The sequence below is a fragment of the Sprattus sprattus genome, assembly GCF_963457725.1.
Source record: "Sprattus sprattus genome assembly, chromosome: 2".
In the NCBI taxonomy this organism is placed as follows: domain Eukaryota; kingdom Metazoa; phylum Chordata; class Actinopteri; order Clupeiformes; family Clupeidae; genus Sprattus; species Sprattus sprattus.
The window spans coordinates 20,249,417-20,267,821 of record NC_137921.1 but is presented as its reverse complement, the minus strand read 5'-3'; the positions used below and the strand labels follow the sequence as shown (position 1 = coordinate 20,267,821).

General features: G+C 42.0%; 1 protein-coding gene across 1 annotated transcript; it reads left to right on the top strand.

The window, feature by feature from the left end:
* Positions 1 to 2,771: 2,771 nt before the first annotated feature.
* LOC308382879 (bcl-2-modifying factor-like) lies at positions 2,772 to 9,969 on the top strand (the record flags this gene model as incomplete). Its single annotated transcript, XM_080860400.1, has 4 exons — positions 2,772 to 2,869; positions 5,393 to 5,593; positions 6,300 to 6,550; positions 9,853 to 9,969. The coding sequence occupies exons 2-4, from the start codon at positions 5,416 to 5,418 to the stop codon at positions 9,967 to 9,969; spliced, it is 546 nt and encodes a 181-aa protein (XP_080716526.1). The 5' UTR covers positions 2,772 to 2,869; positions 5,393 to 5,415.
* Between the last annotated feature and the right edge of the window lie 8,436 nt (positions 9,970 to 18,405).

Genomic DNA, 18,405 nt, shown 5'->3' with positions numbered 1-18,405 from the left:
TGAAGACCTTACCTACAGACCATAATGAAAACACATCAGGTGTTGTTAGTAAAATTAAAACATACAACTGTGCATTTTCATACAGCAGAAGTGACAAGTAAAATAACTTTACATTTCCTTAACATTAGCTCCCCAATAAAATACAAAACTTAATTGCACATCATCCTTAAAATCACCTGAGAAACTGCTCTAGTGTGTGATGGTAAGAATCTGTTTTCTAAGCACTTCTACATACGCTTTATTCTGAATTTGGTTTGGCGTAGGATCCCCCCCACAAAATACGGAAAACATGCGAATGCCTGCCTCTGGGGTATGGCTGTGAATGGTTTCGTTTTTTTTTTTTTTTCATGTCTGTTTGTTTTGCCAAATGAAACCCGCAGAGCACTCATTAAGCTTTATGCAGGGTTCCTCCGCTTGGAAACCAAAACAGCTCTGAGTGTGCCCACGTAAAAACCAGGAGAAAAGAATATGCGTCTTTCCTAAAAAACACATATGGTCCTTCTTTCATTGAAAAGCTTCATTAGGAATACCTAAGGGAAGGCCTAAAATATGTTCTTTCAGACGGTGAGAACAAGTCGCCATAACCAGATGTGTCTTAACTTTGAAGGGCCTAAAGAAGACAGTGGTACATTGCTGTATAATTGTACTATACTTCTGGGCACGTCGGAGTAAAAAAAAATGAAAATATTCCCAATGCCTTGTCTCGCTACTCAGAGTAAAGTGCAAAAGCGCTCTTCGACATTTCAACAAGTTGCCTCCAGACTTTCATTTGTGTCACAAAGTTCCAAAATCACAACATGCTCCATGAAACAACATCTTCCCTGAAACACTTTGCAACAAGGTGGGGAATGTGCATGACTGACTTAAACCTTAAACCATGTCAGGAGACCTTTACTCTTGACTTGAACAAACAACCGGGAGAGAGAAAATCCATATCTATGGCATGCCTATATTGTTGAATGTTGCCATCTGACCTTTAAGTGGGCATTTACCACCTCATTATGAAAGGAAGGAAAAACGTGACAATGCCAAAGCAGATTAGGCATTTACTGTCTTTACTGCCATTCTTAGCAATAACACTATGTGGAAATTAAGCTGGTGAAGTGTCACTGCATACAATTCAAGATCACAGATTTATGTCACAGTCAATATGTGCTTATCACAAGTGAATGCAACTTTAAAATGCATTGCTTTGTTTAAACCAAAACAGGATAACACTAGGAACAACACTGCTGTCAGTGCTGCAGGCATACAGTAAGCTTTGGTATGGATAAATCAAACCGCATCTGACTCGCTGTACGATGATCTGTGTGCCTGGAGGGAAATGGGAGCTGTGGTAAAAACAACCGCACATAACCTTCCCACCCCCACACCCTCAAATCAGAGAGGCTGGAGGATGAAATAAATGATAGTTTATCAAATGTTCCTTTATGCAGAGGAGGGTCTACTGAGAAGATGCTCATTGAGAGGCTTGTGGTAAGCTGTGCTGCTCTAGTTAGAAGATGGAGATCACTCTGCTGATGATTCTGGGTCGGAAGTATTAGACTAGTTTTCATTATTAGCCACCACTGCACACTGGCTATCTTATTCAGTAAGACTGTTGAAATGTGATCACATAGAAATATTTTGCCTGTGGTACATGACTGAATTAAGTAGTAGCCTACCTGATTGAACAATTCTGGTAATGACGGAAAGCTTCCTAACGAAATTTCGACACATTTTTAACTATCTTATTTAAGTCAATGACTAGATTGCAGTTGGTAGACATCTTGCCATGCACACATCTCATATTTCCACAGGAAGACTGGGACAGATCATTTTCAGCATTTAGGGAGGCACATTCTGATCGGCGGAGCAGGTCTCTTTGCAAACTGACCTTTGGTCAGTGTACAGCCAGGGTGTCTTGAGATTAACAAATTCACTTTTTTTTCAGATGGCAGGATTTGAAGCAGCCAACAGATTACAATAAAGTATTTGGAATATTTGAAAAGATGGATACAACAATATAACACAAAACAAAGGCTTAGCCAAGCATCTGAAAATTAGCATAACAAACAGGGCCCAGCTATGGCTCCTTGCCTTGAGATACTGAGTTTCATGTGTAACCTTAAAGAAAAAAGATGGTCACATGTTTACCTCCTCAAATGATTTTTTTTTTCACTTTCCTCCACGTGTCAAAATACACGAAACAGAAGGCGGGATCATAACAAACCCTCCTATTGGCTAGGCCATGCCTCACCAGTTTCACAGGAGAACTTAAAGGGCCACACATGTAATTGTTTGAGATCTCACTTTCTGTGGGTCAGACTGACCTCAATAACATTATTAGGCTAAGGGAGTGTTAATATACATAATGACAATCCTGATATTGTCTCCTAGATAAATACTGCAACGCTCACATCCACAGGTTAGATTATGACTAGAAATCTGTGTGAGAATCGCGACACAAGAGATAGCCCACTGCCCGTGAGATGGAGATTTTCGGTTAGCTTTCAAGTAGGATTTTGTATTAATCAGTTAAATTCATTTGTCAACCCAGTTCTCCAAGATATAAGTTATGTGGCTTCAGCAGGTAGCGCACGAGGCCTACGGTGTCTGCAGTGTGCTGAAAACCTCCAAATGCACGGATACCTTGCTGCGTCTTTAGTGTTACTATTACCATACTACAATGACGTATTTGGCACGGGGCGGGATTTGTCACGGCGAGCTCGCAAAAAAACATTCGCCCCCCACAACAGTTCAGGTTGGCAACATTGGTGTGAGTGTTACGAGAAACGCCTAGAGCACGGTACATCTTTTCGGTTCAGGATAAATATCGTGAAAAAGATCAAAATACCCCCAATAACGGAGGACGACTTGTCAACTGGCGGTGAGTGTCTTGTTGTTTTTCAGACCATTATTCTATTGAACCACTGTCCGAGATGATCAGATGATAATGATACATGTCCGCATGTCAGTCGAGGACGCGATAACACGTCCCATGATTTTGACTGTAGCCTACTTGAACTTGTGTTATTTTATGTAGCTGTGTAACTGCAGAATGTTACGTCCCTTGCAGGTAGCCTACTTGACATTGCCCCGGCCAGCTGAAAAAAAATCTTCTGTAATGAAAACTCGTGGCATATACTTTGAAAGGCAGGGACGGTGTATTTGTTTTGATGATTGGCAAATAAACCACTTTGATGTGTTTTTATTATTATTATTAATATTTTTATTATTCACATTTTGTGTGCAAGCGTTCAGGGTCTTAGATTGGACTATATCTCGGAGTAGGCTATCACTTGTCGTCAAACCCCATTGACATCTTGGCATGTCAAAACATGTCAAACGAGTCGCTACTCGTGCAGGGTGATTCGGAACGCTAAATGTTGCAGCAGTGATGGGCTAGGAGTGCATGTACCATTGTAGGCTATCACTTTTAACTCGACTCAGAAGTCATCAAGTGGAGCGCCGACATCTGTTCGATGTTGTTCCGTTGTAATTAAGTTGCAGCAAGTTACGATTTAAACACGTTTAGGATACAGCGCTGTTTAGGATACAGCGCAAAGTCGTTCCGTAGAAATACATATGTTGGCTAAATCAACTTGCAGTCTTAGCAGTTTGACTGATTAATATGTAGGCTGATGTTCAGTTGATTAAGATACGTCTTGAGATGGGTTAATTAATGATCTCGGCTATTCGCAAATAAAGCTAAATAACATGCATTTTGTGTTAAAATGTATTGCTCAGTTTATGCTGACGATGTCTACGCAATTGTATAACTACTTGAAAGTAAAGTTATTGGGCAGTTCAGCTTTTCGGATGGCTGTTGTCATCTCAGCTGGTCGATGGGGGTTGTCGAGACATGTTCCAAGTCCGTCACCCAAAGCGTGCCCGGAGTCGAGTTTAGAATGCTACTGCACAAAATATTCGGTAGGGGGAGCATTAAGTTGTCGCTGGGCAGATACAGTTTCCCCTATTTCTCTGTCAAAGGCGGTACAGAAAAATCCGCACCTGCTGGGTAATCGGGGTTTGGGGGCATTATAAACTACTTAAACAGTAAAGAGATCATCAAGCTGAGGTAGAACTATATCTATGACAGTTCATCTTATGTCTCAATGGGCCAAATAACTCGTCCCTCTGTACAAAACATGGTGCAATAACGCAAGATAATACAGAAAGACACTTAATTGTTGTGTTATAAGAAAACAGGTCATGCAACAGCCAATTTTAGCCTAAATGCACACTTTGCACATTGTATAGGTAGTATTTGTAGTTGAAAAATATGTGATTCACACATTTTCCACACAGAGGAAAGACTTTTTTTTTTTTTTTACTATTCTACTGGTCACTTGCTTGGTCCTTTTATTAAAGCATGCATTTGTTGGTTGGTTGGTTGATTCGGTAGGCAGTGCGAGGAATCATTGTGCCTTGACTTGGTAATGTATTTATTTATGCATGCAATTTTATTTATGTATGCATTTTGATTTGGTAGGATTATTGTCCATTTAGAGATCCAAACTGTTTTGCAGATTGATATGCTTCAGTGTGTGTTTGTGAAAGAGTACATACATTTATGCATTTGTCGGACATGAGGGCTGGTTGAACCTCACTCCTCTGGAGTGGGGGATAAGGTCTTTGTAGGAGAAGTGCCTCTTAGGCAGATCTTTTTGCTGCCACTTGCAGTTTGCCATATCAGCAAGAGGAACTTGTCAAATCTGTCGCTTTGTTGCATGTACTCCATTATGGCTGCAGAAATGACTGTATCTCCCATGATGCATCATGGCACTCGTTGTTTCTCCTTTATATTTCTTTTCTGTAATATCACACTCGTCTCTGGGTATGGAGCTACGATAAGACTTCAACACCACAGATACGCCCCTAGTTGAATTATGTCTAAGAGGATTGCTTTTGAATGTAATTTCTATTTCCGTTTCGGTCGGATATATGAAGAAATGTTGATGAAGAAGGTTGGTTTTTATCGGAAGGTCAAAAGTTTATTTTTTGGTAATTGGTCTGATCACCACATTTTTTCTTGCAATGCCGTGGTGATCATTTGCATTTAAAGCAAAGGTGACACCATGGTGACATCATCTGACCCTTCGGAGGTTTTTGTTTACGCGCGTCTGTTTCAGCCTCGGCCAGGATGCCCAACAATGCAATCCTTTTAAATGAGGTAATGCCTGGCCATTCAGGTGCGTCCTTTGGTCCATAATGCCAGACCAACAAAGGGGAATTTCATCTTGGACAATTTTAGGAAAATCTTGACAAGGGTGGCTTTGCATGAGGGATTATGACACAGTGTGTTTTCCATAATAACTGTTAAGATGTTTCAGGGCAGTAAGAATATGAACATACTGTACACACACACACACACTCACACACACACTAATACTCATACTGATCCTTCCAGGGGGATTACCGCTGAGGTTGCTGATGGACGATGAAGAGGACGACATGTTTCGGCCTATCTCGCGCTGCTGGGGGACCCCTTTTATGGACGTTAAATTCGAGGACCGGACCACACAGACAAACAGCTCTGCAGTGGCTCCAGGGAGGGGGAGCGCCATGCTGCCCTGCCGATTAGCACAAGAGCCCAGGCCATTCTTCCGCGGTAAGCTTACTTTCTCATGCTTGATAGTATTACAACAGAATGGATTACTGTGGCATAATATGTGAATTTGGTAGTCTCTTCACCTACATGGCCTGCCAGAAACTTGAAATTCAAAACATCTACATGTGATCTTTCCAAATGTTTTAGCCAGCTGAAGCCTCAAAAATCTGTCTAGTGTCCAGAAGTTCATTACATATTCAAGTTTGTCTACCTGAAGGGTTAACTGGCTGATCCAGTTTCAACTGGATGGGTGATATAACCTGAATGTGATTGCCCTGTTTACTGTCATTACCCTAAGAGAGACACGTTTCACAGTCAGATTTATGACGTTATTGTTATGGTTGTCAGGGAACATGTCTGGAAGCCAGGGCATTCTTGTACACAATCGGATAAGAAGTAGCCAGAACCGGCTTAACAAGTCTTGTATGACCTCATAGGTAAACAGACGCGTGCAGTGAAAGTTTCATGCATAGTCAATATTGTGATCAAAAATAAAACTTTGGTTTCTTGAAAATTCAGCCTGTGACCAAACACACTGCTCTGATCCTACTTTAACAGACACCCATCATCCTCCCTGAAAGAGTGAATACCAGCTGTATTAGTCTTTAAGATTTTGTAAAAGAGTTGGTTTCTTGGCTTACATGTATTGTCCAGCATTGTGACGAGCTACCTCATGCTAATTCGTGTGTGTGTGTCTATCTCCCAGGCAACGCTGGGTTTCGCTGGCACTTCCCCGCACTCTTTGAGCCCACCCGGGGCCTCGGGGGCCTCGAGGATGAGCGGGACGCTCCTCAGCCGGAGGGACACGAGGTGGAGGAGCAGGAGCAGGAGCAAGGGGAAGAGGACCCCAGATTAGCCCATGGGATGGCTGAGGAGGCCCACATGAGCGTGGAGGCGCAGATCGGGCGCAAGCTGCGCGAGATCGGGGACCATTTCAACCAAGATCAGTTGCAGCTGGTAAGGAAGTGTGCGGTGTGTTGCTAGGATGGGCTGGCTGTGTGGGGTTTGGGTGGGCTGTGTTTATTTTGGGGGTTGGGGCATGATGGGAGAGGCTGTATCATGGTTGTCTTTTTCGACGCTTCTGAAGTGTTGTTATCCCTGCTGAGTAATGTTTACCTGACACTACTGAACTCATGGCTGTGACCTCATTTTCCTGAAATAGAAGACTGTGTAATGTAAGAATGTGTACACACACGCCCACACACACACATACACACCTATACGCATACACAAAGAGAGAAAGAGACTATGTTGTTTGCGTGCATATGCAATATTCAGGTGAAAGGGTGCGCCAGAAACGCCCAAATACAGTTCCACATGCCAGTCAGGTCTGGTTTGTGTGTCGACATTTCAGGTGTTTGTCTTTTTTTAATGCCATGTATGGAATCAATGAATATTCTCTTAAAAATGTAAATGAAAACATCACTACCATGAGCGTCTTTCAAAGAGTGATGTGGTGCTCTTCGAGTGGGCTCAGAAGGCTTTAGGTGGGTTCAGGTGGCCAGGCCACCTAGGACTCTGTCTTGTGGCAGCATAAGTGCAAAGAAAACCTCCTGCTTATAGAAGGGAGGTGACCACAAAGAGGGCGGATAAAATAACTTATACCAAACCACATGTCTTGGCGCATACTCAAAGAGTTGTGAGCTTGTCCTGGTATGTAAACCAACATTGTCCCCTGCGATGGTCACTATAAATAGTCAATTAACCAGGGGCAGCTAACTGAGGGCGATATAGTCACTGAATGGTCAAATGTTACAGTTCGACGCATAGCGGTTCTCATCATTGTTGTCAAGGTGGCTGTGATTAATACCAGGATAGCTTGAACATTTATTCTTCTCCTACTCAGGCTTTTCTATTCTAATTCTATCTCATCTACCCAGTCTACCCAGTTTTCATTACCGTTTCCCACCCCTCATTTCTAAAGCACTCAGCATATTGGATTACCTCACCATCACCCCTTGTCCTGGCCTCTTGCTATTGCACCGAGGAGGTTATCAGCAGTTGTAAATATTTTACCAATTCAGTGTTAGCAAATTAGGTGTGCCTGGTTGATACGAGTGGCCTTATCGCCAAGGGTCCAGCGTGGAGTGAGTTTAGGTAACCGAGGAGAGTGAGATGCAAATCTGTGTTTACACACAGTCACTCTGGTCTGCGGTTTCAGTGTTTAAACTGTTTTTCACTGGAAATTATCTGCCAACAGATACATGACTGCCTGTGTGTATGCATAAGTGTGTCTTTGTGTGTGTGTGTGTGTGTGTGTGTGTGTGTGTGTGTGTGTGTGTGTGTGTGTGTGTGTGTGCGTGTGCGTGCTAGAGGCCCCTTATGTACAGAAGTGACTGAGTTATTTTTAGCTGCTGTAGATGATATTGATTCTTCTCTCGTTGTCTTTTGTCCACATGTTTGTCTACTAACTGCCATGATGAATGTATCTCAAGAGGTTCAAAGTAAGCCTGTAAACTAGCCGTCTATGTCGAAATCTAATAGAGGTCTTCCTTAGTACTTTGTGCTTCGTTGCGAGCTTAACTGGATAACAAAACAACAGAAAATCTTTTTTTTATCTATGCCGGTCATAATAGGTTAGTCAGTTAATGTGCACTTCAAACTCCTCCATCCTCTTTTCCAAGTACTCTGGTGCAGTGAGGGAAGGTGCTTACGCAACGCCCTGCAACACGAGGCACAGGCAAGGGTTGATGGGGGTGGGTTGGTGTGGTGCAAGGGGTTGGGGGGTTGGAGGGTGTGGGTGAGGGAGGGAAGGGGTGGGGTAGATCCTTGATGTCCACACGCAGCCAGGAGGCAGCGACTGACTGCAGGACTCGGGGAAGTCTTACTCCCAGGAGGGATTTCTGTCAGACACCTCCTTGTGCAGTATTCAGATAATCCCTCAATGTAACCCCCCATTTTTTAGAGAGCGAAACAGACTGAGAGGGAGGGGGAGAGATAAAGTAAAAGAGAGGGAGAGAGAGAGAGGCCAAATGATGAAATCTATATGTATTTCTCAGAAAGCAGTCTCCAAAAGCATTTGCCCTCGTTCATGCACTCGTTTGCGTGGAAGAGGAAGGGGCTGTTGAGTGGGGTGACGTGATTGAGCAGAGAGGAGCTGTGTTACGCTTGACTCACTGGAACCTTGCTTAACGAACCCTGGAGCCCCCTGACAACCCCCCCCCCACCCCCGCCACCATACAAACACACACACACATTCCGGAGCTCTTCACTTGCCCTCTCCCAATTACCCGATCTTCTTCATTTCCACAGCCCTGAAGTCCTCTGCCCCATTTTAAACCTTGTTTAAAATGTACATTTTTCCAGCAAGTAGCATAAAAAACAAAACCAATCCATGTTCTTCTGTCAGAACTGATCGGCTCAAATCAGCCATTATGTTTCATTTAAGACAGCTTCTCCCTGTTGAGTCCAGACATACCAGCCCCAGGGGACCCCCCCTTAATCCCACTGACAGTCTGCTTTCTCTTAATATTCCTCCTTAATTAAACACTGATCCTGACTTCCCCTCAGGCAAAAACAGACTTCCCCTCAGTGCACTTAGGACAGAAAGAGAAAGGACTTGTCAACAACTTAATTTGACAGGAAGCATCGTTTGATGTTTTATTTGATGTAAGAGTCAGTCTGTAATCCTCTTTAGGGCTAGTAAGTATCCTCTTCTCAGCCCGTGGTTTGTCTGTGGTAGTCAGGAACCCGATCATTCATTTCCCCCTGTACAGGCGATATAGACTTGACACAGAGGTAAACAAAGCCACTGTTGTGACAATACTCACACTGTCTCTGGAGGTTGACAGTCTAGACACACCAGTGATGTCTGGCCTAGAAATGAGTGTTTATTTGAATTTGTTTTACTTTGCATGGAACAAATAACTCCTGGGTATGGGTACGTCATGTGCCTCAAATAGAATGCTGCTTTTTTATCCGTTTATCTGAATACAACACCTTAGTGTGGAACAGAGTGCGAAGTTCAGTTGCCGTAAAGGGTTACAGAATTGGATTACCGCTTCACTTCAAAAATCATATTTTACATTCAACTAATAATACTTTCAACTATTTTACAACCTAAGCCTTGAGAGAAGTGATGGCCCTGATTACTGTCACTCATAAGCAACTTACAATATAGTAATAATATATGTTTTCTTTCCCCTTAATATGGAAATGGTTATCTGGTTATCAGTGGTCAATTGTAGTATTGTTAGCATTTTAAGTTGAGTTGTAGAGGTTTTAATGTCTAATTGTCTCTTCTCCTTGTCCCATTGCAGTTGGCCAGACACCAAAGAGATCACCTGCCGCTGTGGTGGCGTGTGGGCACGGCTGTCTTTAGCTACCTGTTCCAGAGGGTAGACCTGGCCCCTCCCCGACAAGGCAACCCAAGATGAGAGGGGGCCACAGGACTTAACCACACTCCCAAGAGACTTATTTCTGATGGCACTGTATGACTTTATGACGGGTTTGGATCGAACGGATGGAATAAATAACTTAACAAGACTGACCAAGAGGAGGGAGGGGTGGGGATGAAGAACTTGGCGGTCACCGCAGGACGGTGACTGAATCTTTTTTTTTCGTTGGTTCGTTTTTTTTTGTTTTTGAACTTTATGAAGAAGCCATTCTGTGTGAAGAGCTATTTTTAACAAAACAAAAAACAAATGTAAGATAAAGTATTTTGTTCAGTACGTTGAAAAGTTTTTTTTGTTTTGTTATTATTTTCATGTTTTCACCTTTAAGGACCTTTGATAGTTCAGCTATTGCCTTACTCCTTCCTGCAGCAGTGGAATGACTTTGGGAAGGAAATACAACAACAAAAATGGTGGCGATCGGGGAATAGAAGAACAGGAAGGGAAAGCTTGGCGGAGATTCCGTGCTGAAGCATCTGAACTTTATGAAATGACCACAGTGCACTATTGATCCCACCATAGTTGCGTACGGTTCCTTGCTGGCTTATTTGGACAGGTTTCTCTTCTGCGGTACTGAATTGTTCTTAGATAATAGGTCAGTTTGACTTATTTGCCAGTGGCTGTTGACTGAGATTTCTCAACTCTCCTTTTGCCTGTATCTTGAAAGCGTTTTATCTGCCAGCGGTCTTTAAACCTTTTATACAGAGCAGACCGGGAGACGTACGCTTTTTATATAGCCCTGTCTTGTTACTTGTGGCCTAGGCCAGCCTTTGTAACCACAAGAGAAACAAAAATATGTTTTTTGAAACTTTTTTTCTGTGAATGCTCTTTCTTACCTGAGATGAAGCAGTTAAAAAAATGAATTTTGAAATTTTGAACATTTACTGTGAGCACAAAATTCTTTCTCAAAAAAAAAAAAGGCAGATGACAAATCGAGCAGACTAAACTTGTGGTGGTTTTAAAGGTGCTATCGTTCGGTTTTGACACAGTTCTACCACTTTTACAAGTTCTCTTGGCCTTTGCATTGAACTCACGTACACAACTGAGTGTTTGTACGTTCAAAAGGATGTTCTTTTTTATTTGTACGAGTCTCTTTGAACACTCCTTCAACGGGTCTAAATGCACTTGAGCGGATAAGCCCTGCCTGGCCCTCCGGAGCCATGTGGCTATGATGGTAGCCAGTGGTCGCTTGGAAACCTTAGAGATCAAATGCTGTTGCAGTCAGATTGGCATAAATAACGGCAGATTCCTTTGGATCAATCATCTTTGCCTTATTTGACTAATCTGTACGGAGTCCCTTAAAATAGTTGTGAAAAAGAGTGATGTTGGGGGGGGGGGGGGGGGGGGGGGGGGGGAGTTAAGAATTAAATGAAATTGCAGAGGAAAGTGTTTTATGAAGATTTCACAACAGAAGATGACATTTATATTGAGATATTTTTTACAAAAATAATTGAAGACATCTGATATGTTTGTTAAGATTCTTATTCTTTGTCACAAGTTCTCAGTAGTGTAAAACACCTGTTAAGAGTCAGACACAAAAACAAACAAAAACTGAACTTGCCTCTGTAAAGAAAATCTCAGGGGGTTGGTATATTTAGACTTGGGAAGCATTTCACTGTCCCGAAAATTCAACTTTCTTTTTGTAAAGCCAAGACTGAATGACATTGGATAAACACAGAGATTCATATTATCCCAATTTAAACATTCCATCATTCATTGCCCAGTCCAGTAGTTCTCTGGTTAAACTGAACCATTTCAGTCCATAAGAGATGGGTTTCTTGAGCCCCCATAGTTATGATGTAATTTCCTGTACATTCCCCCTAGCTCTGAATTTGCTGACCAATGGAGCAGTGTTCACAGAGCCATTCATGGAAAGGCTGTGTGTAAGCTCTCCCTTCTTACAGCACGTACTCTGTGTTCATCCAAATGTTACTTCTTCTCAACCTATCATGTTTTTTTATATTATTTGCCTCAAGTCATTGTAGTTTCTTTGAAATAATTTATTCTAATTTATTTGGTGTATATTTGCTCAGTGCTACTATATATTTGAATTTCTGGATATGGGCTGGTTTCTTGTGAGCATTCAGTGTGCAGAGTTTGGTGTGCCTCTTACAACTGTGGGTCAGAGAAAGAAAAAAACAACAACTATAGACAATCAAAAAGACATCAAATGTGCCTTGTGTCTAGCAGACCAGCAACAAAATCAGCCTGTCTCTGGAGTTTGTTTTCTATGCGAGACAAAACAATCTCAAGGCTTTGAATGGGCGGATACTAGTCAGGATTAAAGAGTTCATGACGATATGCTGTCACCTGTCCATTTTGACTTCTTAGTTTCCATGGCCCACAGTCTTTTGCCCCAAACTGTAATATCAAACAGACCGTCTGCGACAACTGTGCACCGGAAAGTCTTTGAAAGGACAACAACCTTGTAGAAGTGTTGGATAAACTTAATGAAATTCTATGTTGTGGGGTACACCTGCCCCCAAACAGTTTCTTAGTCAATGTCATCTGGCTACTGAGGGTTAGTCAGTTTCTTTTTGTCAAAATTAGACAGGAAAGTAAGAATATGTTCAGTATTATCTTCTGGAAGGTTAATTTAGTCCAGGTTGTGTCCTCTCTCCAAATTCTCCCTGTTATTAGTGAATCTATGTCATGCTTGCCTTTAAAAGGAACATTTTTCGTGGCAGTTGTCAGTGTCAGTTCAGTTTTTGAACTCAAAATGATTTGTCCTGTCCCCCCCCCCCCCCCCCCAAAAAAAAGAAAATCCAGGGAATTTCAAGAGTAACTGTTTACTTGTAACTTTCCAGTAAGAGCAGATTTCTATGATAATCTCTTTTTGTTAAAAAACAAAACAAAAATGAAAAATCTATTCATTCGCTCTGTTGGGACCCTCACTTGAAGTTTTCTATGAAACTAAAATTGCATGTGAATAACTTCTGAAATTTGTATCTTAAAAGCTTTGAATGTGATGTAATTGAATTGAAACGGTAATGTTATTAAGTTACGGGCAATACAGCAAATCATTCATTCCTTAACCATCTTCCCACTCACAAAAAAGGCAATCAGTTCAGTAAATGTTCAGTAATGTTTCTGAATGTCATTTTCAGGTCTCCTGTCTTGTGCAGTGAACTTTGTGAAAACGCACGTCTGACAATCTTTAAAGTCTGATCCGCGTCACAAATCCTTAAAGCGAACCTTCACAATGAGTCGATGAATTTTAACCAATGCCTTCAGATTACATCCAAATGACATGTTATCAGTGCTGTCTTAACAGTTGAATGCTGGCATGTACTGCTGTACAAAGTGTTGCCCTGTTGAGGACAGTAGCATGAACTGTTTTCTGGGAGACTATAGTCTGGCCCCGCTATCTGTACTATATAGGAGAAGAAGGGCTGCAGAGACTGAAAACCAGAGGAACCCAAAGCACCAAATGACACCAAATGAGAAGCCATCTCACCACAGTCTTAGGAGTTCTCCTTCAGTGATGATTTGGGGTGACAGTGACAATCATGGAGGGAACTGCAAAGGCTAGTGATGCCATTACCATATTGACAGTTATGCCAGGAGTGAGATAGCTGTGTTGCTTTGTTGTCTGGTGCGGTGTGCTTCTGGTTCTCGAGTCCACTCCATTCCAACTGGTGAGGGAAGTAAAGGACATTTGTTTCTCAAGTGCAATATGCTGTACATAGGAGCTTGGCTCTATGAAACATTCCTTTCCTACATTTTTGTTGTTCAATGGGAAAATATTGTCATTTTTCATTAAAAGTTTTTTCAAAGGTTCAAATCTTTTGTATGTGTTAATTCTTATTATATAATGTTACTCTTAGTGGAGGTAATTCTGTTGGACGAGATATTTTGGTAACATACATCCCTAATCAATGTGACCAAAACAGTGATTGGTGGAGAGTGTAAATGCCCATGGTACTTGTGTCAACCACTAAACACCTTTCAGGCGTAAATATAAGCATATTATAAGGCATGCTGAGAAGCGCATAACAGTGAGTTCTCATGGTACTGGACAACAATAATGTGTTCATGTAGGCCTACTATGGCCAACTATCATCAAGTTTGGCCACGTTTCTCCACCTACTGACTTGAGATACCATCACAAAGAAAAAAAACCTTACCAACCTGATTAAGAGCAATTAAAAGAGATTATTGTGGTCATAGACAAGAAATATAATTTTATTTAACTAAACACCTGGTATTTCTACAAGTAGCCTGCTAGTGACCTGGCCTCAATTAGCATCTCCCCAGGCTATAGCTTTGAGGAGCGGAGCAATAGGTACTGCTTTGCTCAGCGCAAAGTCAGACAATAGGGTTTCTGTTTACACGGCTACGTGCTGACAGACTCTGCCAACCGATACCTACTGCCCTGCGGAGTGGTCAGACTGAGCTCTTCTTTTAGACCGCTTCTTTACATTGACGTATGGGAAACTGCCTTTGTTTTGGACGACAACAAACGGATCAGTGACTGTGTTACGGCACACAATGAACTCCATGGAAACAAACGGTTTTGTTTTGTCAGCTAGAATCTCTCGGCGATTATAATGTATAAGTAAATCACACTGTCACTAAATAATGTGTATGCGCCCAAGGCATTCATTGTTCATTATCTCATTAAACACACTTTATTATTTAATTTAAAATGGGAACTAGATAATATCTTACTTAACCAAATTAATCTTATGTGTATGCCCACATGAGGATGTAAAATGTGTCCCATATCGAAAACCCCATGACTATTACCAATTTAAAAATAGTTATCATATGGCGCATATTGATTACAGACTTACAGACCTGACACAGTTTCATAGGACAGTTTTCGCTGGGATTTTCCACACGTCTTGCGCCTGCTGTCATAACATGCAGATCATCTTTTATGGGAGAACGATGCCGGTATTGACCGTGAGTCACGGTAATCCCCCCTACAACCCGTGAGTTTAGGAACGGGAGTGTTTGGCCTCCTCGGCCTACTCCTGCCGAGCACAGAGAAGGATGACCTCACCCGGCCAGCGGAGCCAAGACCAGGCACGCGCACCAGACGTGCCCTAGGGGCACCCCCAAGCGCAGGCACAGACTATTATGTCTGTCAACACAAGTTCTTTTCATTCGAGGCAGCGAAGGCCCCTGTGACAATTGGGGGGTATTGAGACGGAGGAGAAGCACTGTGTAATTCAAAACAGTCAGGGGAGCAGGCCGTGACTCACGCACCTTGGTGTTGGTGCTCATCCATGCCCATGCACACAAACAAATACAGTAGGCCCTACGAATTAAAACTATTCATGCCCTTTGAGAGGTGGATACTGTCGACTTTTAAAATGCATATTATGGATTGGTCGCTAATAAACAGTCACATAGCCTTATCTACCCTGGCAGCATTTTGATGCACTTAAATTGCTGATATATAACATCTCATTTGTGCATCCAATGAAATGGCTTAATATAAGTGAAGCCTACAGTTATCATGATCTATAAGTGAAGCCTACAGTTATCATGATCTGGCTTTGGGCTTTAAGAAGAATGAGCAAAAAAAGAATACATAAATCTTACTGATGTGCCATTGCCAAATATTCTTTTATCTAAATCTCGTAATTTTTAGTATCCCAGACAAGGTTATTCATACCTGCAATGGTGAGCTATACCATGCAGATACAGAAGTACACTGTAAAAATATGGGAATGCTTTGGTTTTGCTGCTCATTTTCAACAAACAAGTTATGAATAAGATTAGATTAATGTATTATATGAATGTACTTAACATTTAATCAATTTAATTAGCAAAGTGGGTTGAATGTGTCCAAAATGATATTTTTCATATTTCTCCAGTGGAGTAGTCATTGATGAAGAGTATAAAGACTATTTAGCTCCAGTTCAGTATCATCACACAACCAACTTATAAAACAAAGTCTGCACACATCATACGTGTTCCATACGTGTCTGAATGTTCCTTGATGGCAGGGTGTCATGTGAAACTGGAACCAGGGCACCGAATACAAAAGGCCACTTTGACCTTAGGCCTGGATAGGGAACGCAGGTTGTCAGAACCCTCATAACCCCCGAGTTTGTCCACTGAAAGTGTACGACCCCAGTAGGGCTGTTTTTCGCTGTCTGTAGATGTGTCAGTCAGCAGTCATTGTTATCCTCCCCACAGCTGGAGACCTAGGGGACAGGGGCATTGTTGAGCGTGTTGACTTAAAGCTATCTATTTCCCAGAGGACGAAAATAACTCCTTGTGACATTCTCGCCTGGAGAAGCCTGAGGAAAAAGTGCCAAAAACAATGTTTGGATGTGGCAGCAGATGACCCCACTCCATACCCACTGCAAAATGGAGGAGAATTAGCACAGGAAGCCTAATGCCCTTGGGGGCTTGCTTAATAAACATCAAATACCCTCAGCTGGGGCTGTTGTTGGATGTCCTTTGCCCCTTCACTGCCCAGGTCCTGAAACATGACAGGAACATGAAACATGAACCTGTTTCATGTAAACAACAATCTGATTTGACACCAGTGATTAATGAACATGTCATACACATTCATTAACATAGTCAGGAATTGTGTTCAACTAGGACATAAATGTATATGTGCCTTACAAGGTGGGGGAGTATTCCTGTTTTATGCACTGACTGATAGTTTGAGCTGAAGCAGGGGATTAAAAGCTTGAAGGAAACCAACATCTCACTTCCCCTTTTACTACTCTTTAGTGTCTGACAGATAGAGATCACAAGCCATTTAAGGTGGAATCAGCCGTTACCAAATCAACTCAACTCAAAGAAGTCTGTACAATGGAGGATGGGTATCTTATTTTTGACACCAAAACATGCAGTTACACATCAATTTACTCAACAAGTGTAAGGCCTATGATCTAGTCAGTGGACCTGATAGTCACTGACAGGCTAGTCATCTGTGTGTTGACATCACCTGCGCTAACCACTTTGCTATAACTTTCTCCCCAACACCAAAGTACTTACTGTGTGGCTCAGGTATTTTGTGAACTCCTTTATTAAATGCTGAGCTTGTAATGACAAATGTAATGATGCATTTTAAAAGAGGTGGCGGGACGCCACTTTTTAAAGCAATAAATACAAATCCATCTGCTGGTATTCTCAACCCCATAAACATAGAGGTATTTGGCTTTGGTGAGTGCTTACCTCAGCCAGGCACAGACGTACGCCAGGTCACGCCCGGGCAAGGCAGCATGTATCTCCAGGGGTCAGGACCCATGGAGGGGTTCGTCATACTGGCAGCCAGGGAAAGAAAGCCTGCCAATAGGGAGAAACTCAGGGTGGACATCTGACTTGAATTACTGCTGCTTGACTCAGACCTTCTTGGTTGTATCCTATTTTCATCACACACATCTCATTATTGATGCTGACAATTAGCGTTGATGACTATCTCTTAATAGAAACACAAGTTTCACAGGGAGTAAATTGGGCCAATACTTTAAAGTGAATTACAAAAGTGACTCCACACCGGCCCTTGTCAACACTCTTTTCTAACAGTATCTGATACAATGATGTTGGACCATACACTTTTTCACTCAAATAGTTAAACGGATTGTGAGTAACTATTATATGATGTTTCTTTTCTTCCAGTGACTTCCCTATGTATCAGTCAGTGGAAAACTTGCACTTACAGTAGTTACATTGCTGCATTTTTTTCTATTTCTTATGTAAAATTAATTGTTACACTAGGTCTCTATTGCTCGTAGCTTCATTGTTCTCTCCCTTGTACGTTGCTTTGGATTGAAGCGTCTGCTAAATGACGAATGTAAAATGTAAAGACTGAATGAATAAATGACAATCATTGGCTGCACTGACAGGTAACTACTGGAGCTTTCCTCTCAGTCTAAAGTCTGCACTCACTCATGTCATAACATTCAGAGAGGAGAGACGACAGAGTAACATGTTCTTTCCCTGTGTCATATGACTATCTGAATAAACACAAACAAACACAGTAGCGCAGTCACCATTTCTAAATATAGTATTGTTCTTCATGACATTGTGTGGCTGACCAAAACCAGATAATGGGAGTCTTCAGAGAACAGCCCAAGGAAGTAAGTATGTCTGGAGGAACAGGCTCAACCAGTCCAACAGGATTTACACCACTTCCCCGGGGCACCACTAAAACACAATCTTCAGGCAAGCGCGAACAGACAGAGGTGATAAGAAAGTGATAGACCAGTGGGTGGGGTTAGGCGCGTGCAGGGGGGTGGGGGGCTGCTAGGGGTTGCACAGAGACAATGAGTTCATTATGAGTTCATTATCATTCTAACTTCAGTAGAGGGTTTGCACAGAGACAATGAGTTCATTATCATTCTAACTTCAGTAGAGATCTAGAGCCTATAACAAACTGTGAATGCTGTATAGATGTTAAGAGAACAGGGTGATGCTTTTCTTAAGAATCTTTAAATCTCTTTCTAA